Here is a 6,000-nt window from a genome sequence, read left to right as displayed (position 1 = left end):
GATGTTCACCCATAAAAGATGTGGGTGTTATAGCATAGGGCGAGAAGCCACTGTAGTTGCGTGGCGTCCCTTACCCGATGTGGCGTCATAGTCATTTTCACTGACACAATATGGTGCAATTGAAAACGGATCCGTCCCCTATTGACTTTCAATGTAAGTCAAGACGGATCCGTTTTGACTTAGACTTTTTTTAAATGAATAATGCAAATGGGTCCATTATGAACAGATACAAGCGTTTGCATTATCGGTGCGGATCCGTCTGTGCAGATACAAGACGGATCCACACCAAATGCGAGTGTGAAAGTAGCCTAAACCAAGGATGCAAATACAGTTCTTATGATAGTTCGTTGCTACAGATGTGAATGCATTTGTATGGTCATGATATATTAGTCACCTGCGAGATAAGCATCAACAATGGGAACCTATCAGGGCCGTCTTTAATATTGATTGGACCCTGGGCAAGAATTTACTTGGGCCCCCAAGATCCCGCCTTCCCACACCCTAAAAAAAAAGCTAAAATCTTATACTCACCTTTGCTCACTAGCTGCTGGTACGGCGAGGGATGGTGCAACACAGACGCGCACACCTCACCGCGTCCTGACTGCGCTGGGATTTCACTACCAAATAGACCTCAAGGCCTGTAGCCTATGACAAGTCTTGTCGCCATCTGCAAATTTTAAGGCGACACCGCTGTCCACATATAGGCAATATATTACATCAGTGACATCACCGCTGTCCACATATAGGCGATATATTACATCAGTGACATCACTGCTCTCCACATATAAGTGATATATTACATCAGTGACATCACCGCTGTCCACATAAGTAATATATTACATCAGTGACATCACCGCTGTCCACATAAGTGATATATTACATCAGTGACATCACCGCTGTCCACATATAGGCGATATATTACATCAGTGACATCACCGCTCTCCACATATATGTGGAGAGCGGTGATGTCACTGATGTAATATATTACTTACTGGTATATGTGGACAGCAGTGATGTCACTGATGTAATATATTACTTATGTGGACAGCGGTGATGTCGCTGATGTAATATATTACTTATAAATGATATATTACATCACCGCTGTCCACATATAGGTGATATATTACATCACTGACATCACCGCTCTCCACATATAAGTGATATATTACATCACTGACATCACCGCTCTCCACATATAAGTGATATATTACATCACTGACATCACCGCTGTCCACATATAGGCTATGCACACCGGAAGCTCTGACAGTCACGTGACTTTCGGTCGCACTCCTGGGCTCCTGCAGTCATATTGAGGGAAAGCGCCGGATGTGTGTGTGTGTGGGGGGGGGGGCGCGCTGGAGCGCGCAGCGCACAGCTCCCATGCCTAGCCACAATATTCGGCTACAGTGCGGCAGCTTAGACTAAAAAGTCTTGTTGGTCACTGAGTGCTACTTGGGCCCCCCCGGAGCAACTGGGCCCAGGGCAGCTGCCCCTTTTGCCCCGCGGTAAAGACGGCCCTGCACATGATCATTGACGGTCACAGTGGTTCTACAGAGGGTCCATTCGAAACAACCGTACAGATCTGTAGACTGATCTCTTAGATTCCAGGCAATGTGTTTTCTGCTCTACATCTACTGTTCTGTGATCTAATCCACCCCATGGACTAAGACCCAGAGCAATGTATGGTTATCCACTTGGGCTTTCTATATTTGGTTGTAGAGCTGATTCCACAAGTGAAGCATCTTCTCGCCATCACATTTTACTAGTCCATGATTCAACTGAGAGATATGTATCTAAGTAATAAAGATACAATTTTGTGGTCTCTCTATCCGTAGAAGAAGCCTCATGTAGTGTAGACAACCTGAATAATTTTATACTCTTGATTTGCACCTTATAGGGTTCTCCAGGCTAAATATTCTGATGACCCATCCTCTGGACAGGCCATTAATATCAGATGGGGAAGTCCACTCAGCACCTACACTAGTTTGGGCTGTTGTGGTCCTGGAAACGAACACTGTACAAAGCAGAAGTCTCCGTACACCTTGTCGTTTTCGGCACTAGTGTACTGAAGCTCATCATCTGTTCACTTGAATAGGAGCTTAGTTGCAGTACCCCAGCACAGCCACTACACCGTGTACAAAGCTGTCTACTTCCAAATCTGTACACTGTATCATTTCTTGTACCATGGCCATCCAAATCAGCTGATCGATGGGGCGTCGGGTGTCTGATCCCTACCAGTCTCATACTGACGACTAGGCTACTTTCACATGGGCGTTTTGGCTTTCCGTTTGCAAGATCCGTCTAGGGCTCTAACAAGCGGTCCAAAACGGATCAGTTTTCCCCTAATGCATTCTGAATGGAAAAGGACCCGCTCAGAACGCATCAGTTTGCCTCCGTTCAGTCTCCATTCCGCTCTGGAGGCGGACACCAAAACGCTGCCTGACACACAATGCAAGACGGATCCATCTTGACTATGTAAGAGATAATACAAACGGATCGGTTCGGAACGGATGCAGACGGATCCGCACCAAGAGCGAGTGTGAAAGTAGCCTTATCCAGAGGGTAGGTCATCAATATCTGTGGCCCAGAGAACTCTTTTAAGGCCCAATACATATTAGGCTATTGTTGGCCAAACCAGTTGACAGTCAAATGTGTGTGGGGAGCAGCCAACTCTCTTCCAATGTGACTTGTCGGGGAAGAGTTAGGGGCTCCTCATACACATTAGATTTCAACAGGAGATTCTTCGCTTTTCCAACCAGAGATGTCTGACATTGGCTTTCTCCGCTTTCCCCGAGTGAGCTTGTATGGTGGAGTCAGGAGAAATCACTGTTGGCCAACAGCTATTGAAGGTGTATGGGCAGCTTTACACAGTGTCCACTATCTGACGTCTATGTCTTGACAAGTTATTATCTAGAAACATCTTAAAATCTTACCTGGAGAAAAGAACAGTTCTATAACCAGTATATACGGTGTTTCTTGTATTACCTATTCTGTATGGTAGTTTAGAATGTCATTTATCTTCAGACTACAGAGGAGCATGTACCTTACTAACAATGGTGAAAGATTTTAAGTAAAATAAAATACACAAGACAGAATGAAATATTGAAATTTGGACTTCTGATATCCAGTATTGAAGATGTGTTGATGTGTGAGCGTTCATATGCCAATGAAAAAATCATGTTCTCATTTTTTTATTGGATAGTTCAGTAGTATATATATATATTTTCATGATGATTTACATATTTTACAGCAACTGCCAACTGGAATAGCCATAGACAGCGCTGAAGCCACAAGCAGACTCTTCATATCTCCTGTTTATGGGCCAACCCCTTTACCATTTATGAGTAATTCACAGGATAAGGCCTCATGCACACGACCGTGGTGTGTTTTGCGGTCCGCAAAACACGGATGGCGCCCTGTGCGCGTTCCGCAATTTGCGGAACGGCACGAACAGCCTTTAATATAAAGGTCTATTCTTGTCCGCAAAGCGCGGACAAGAATAGGACAGGTTATATTTTTTTTTGTGGGGCCACAGAATGGAGCAACAGACGCGGACAGCGCACGGAGTGCTGTCCGCATCTTTTACGGCCCCATTGAAGTGAATGGGTCCGCATCCGAGCCGCTCGGATGCGGACCAAAACAACAGCCGTGTGCATGAGGCCTAACTGATATATTTATGATTGTTCGGGGTCGGATTGCTTGGACAATACCAACTGTAATGCAAGTGGAGGTCCTCGAGTCGAGACCCCTATTTGAATGGAGCTATGATGGGAATGAGTGACCCCTGTCTATGAGACTGTTGAGTACAGTGCTTAGCTATATCTGCCAGCCCCACAGAAGAGATTGCAGTGGCATTCACACTTGCACTCTGCCATTCAAACATGGGTCTTGGGACCCTTGGGTCGTGGGGGTCCTAACAGTCGGAGCCCTCCCAGTCATACATTTTTGACCTGTACCGTGGATAGATTATAAATGTTTGTGGGTCTATTCATCTACTGGGGAAATATTCCTCCCATTTTTGATTACATATGTTTATATACAGGTCACACTACACAAAATATATACCAAAAAAATGTTCAATGAGAATAGAACAGAATTCTAGTTCACTCAGCATAACCTCAGTAGCATGAACACATAGAGCGTGAGATTTCATTATTCTTCAGAGCCAGTGTCCTCAGATTCAGACTTGCACTCGTATTTAGAAAGTTCGAACTCTGGTGTAGGTTGTGGTAGAGATATAAAGACTACAAACGTACAAGTACGCATCTGCGAAAGTGAGAGAACAACATTAGATGCATACACCTAAAAAACTGTCATTTTTTTGGTTCATTTCTTCATTTTAAAATATTTAAAGGGAACCGGTCACCAGGATTTTGTGTATAGAGCTGAGGACATGGGCTGCTAGATGACCGCTAGCACATCCGCAATACCCAGTCCCCATAGCTCTGTGTGCTTTTATGGTGTATAAAAACAGATTTGATACATATGCAAATTAACCTGAGATGAATCAGAGCTTGAAAATATGACTCTTCTCTGGTCACACAAGTAAGATATGACTCTTATGTTATTTGCATATGTATCAAATAGTTTTTTTTACACAATAAAAGCACACAGAGCTATGGGGACTGGTTATTGCGGATGTGCTAGTGGCCATCTAGCAACCCTTGTCCTCAGCTCTATACCCAAAATCCCGGTGACAGGTTCCCTTTAAACAGATTCTTCAAGAATAGAAAAGCAAGCTTGGTAAAGGGCCACCCTCGCTCTCCCTTAGTTGATTTTAATAGCTTATGACATTAATATAATTCCATTTATTTAAGTTATCCTCTAGCTACATTCTATATGACTGATCTCTGCGCATAAAAATATTTAAGGAAACACATATTATATATAAAAATATATATATTTTTAATTTCTTATCAATTTGTTTCCTGTTACAAAAGCTTTCAACATTTCTAAAACCATTAGCGTATATTTGTCCCATTAAAATGGATGCTATTTGTGCCATTTATCTACTGGCTGGGCACCCAGCTAGTCTTCAAAAGAGCGCATTTTGGATTTTGGCAGCCTATTTTTCTATTGCTAATTCTATGGCACCTTACTGCCTGTAATATTTTAAAATTGCTAAAATATTACAAGCCACCTCAAGGTAATGTCTTTTATGTCGACCCCCTAAGGTATTGATCATGGGGAAATTTTGACATACCGTATATACTCGAGTATAAGCCGACCCGAGTATAAGCCGAGTCCCTAATTTTACCCCAAAAAAAATGGGAAAAATTATTGACTCGAGTATAAGACTAGGGTGGGAAATGCAGCTATAATGCAGAGTGTATGTGTATATAATGCACACACTCTACATTATATACACACATCTGCAAGAGGGTGACTCCCTGTATTTAATGCAGAGTGTGTGCATTATATACACACACACTCTGCATTAAATACAGGGAGCCATCCACAGATCTCCCCCCTAAACAGTGCCATCCACAGATCCCCCCTAAACAGTGCCATCCACAGATCCCCCCTCCCCTAAACAGTGCCATGATGGCACTGTTTAGGGGAGGGGGTATCTGTGGATGGCACTGTAGGGGGATCTGTGGATGGCACTGCCATCCACAGATCCCCCTACAGTGCCATCCACAGATCCCCCTACAGTGCCATCCACAGATCCCCCTACAGTGCCATCCACAGATCCCCCTACAGTGCCATCCACAGATCCCCCTACAGTGCCATCCACAGATCCCCCTACAGTGCCATCCACAGATCCCCCTACAGTGCCATCCACAGATCCCCCTACAGTGCCATCCACAGATCCCCCTACAGTGCCATCCACAGATCTCCCTACAGTGCCATCCACAGATCCCCCTACAGTGCCATCCACAGATCCCCCTACAGTGCCATGCACAGATCTCCCTACAGTGCCATCCACAGATCCCCCTACAGTGCCATCCACAGATCCCCCTACAGTGCCATCCACAGATCCCCCTACAGTGCCATCCA

General features: G+C 44.3%; 1 protein-coding gene and 1 long non-coding RNA gene across 3 annotated transcripts in view; one reads left to right on the top strand and one right to left on the bottom strand.

Moving 5' to 3' along the window:
* The first annotated feature begins 202 nt into the window (after positions 1-202).
* Positions 203-6,000, top strand: part of LOC120998814 — an 8,804-nt gene continuing 3,006 nt past the window's right edge. The window contains exons 1-2 of the long non-coding RNA XR_005778487.1: positions 203-433; positions 2,143-2,144. This is a non-coding gene — a long non-coding RNA (uncharacterized LOC120998814). The remainder of the gene's footprint in view (positions 434-2,142; positions 2,145-6,000) is intronic.
* The window catches only part of LOC120998813 (cystatin-POGU1-like), a 25,923-nt gene continuing 23,952 nt past the window's right edge, over positions 4,030-6,000 (bottom strand). For both annotated transcript variants that reach the window (XM_040429659.1, XM_040429660.1), the window contains exon 4: positions 4,030-4,266. In XM_040429659.1, the coding sequence (XP_040285593.1) occupies positions 4,153-4,266 (114 nt within the window). In that variant the 3' untranslated portion in view covers positions 4,030-4,152. The remainder of the gene's footprint in view (positions 4,267-6,000) is intronic.

This window comes from Bufo bufo, chromosome 4 (assembly GCF_905171765.1).
Source record: "Bufo bufo chromosome 4, aBufBuf1.1, whole genome shotgun sequence".
NCBI lineage: Eukaryota > Metazoa > Chordata > Amphibia > Anura > Bufonidae > Bufo > Bufo bufo.
This window is presented reverse-complemented; position numbering and strand designations above follow the sequence as displayed.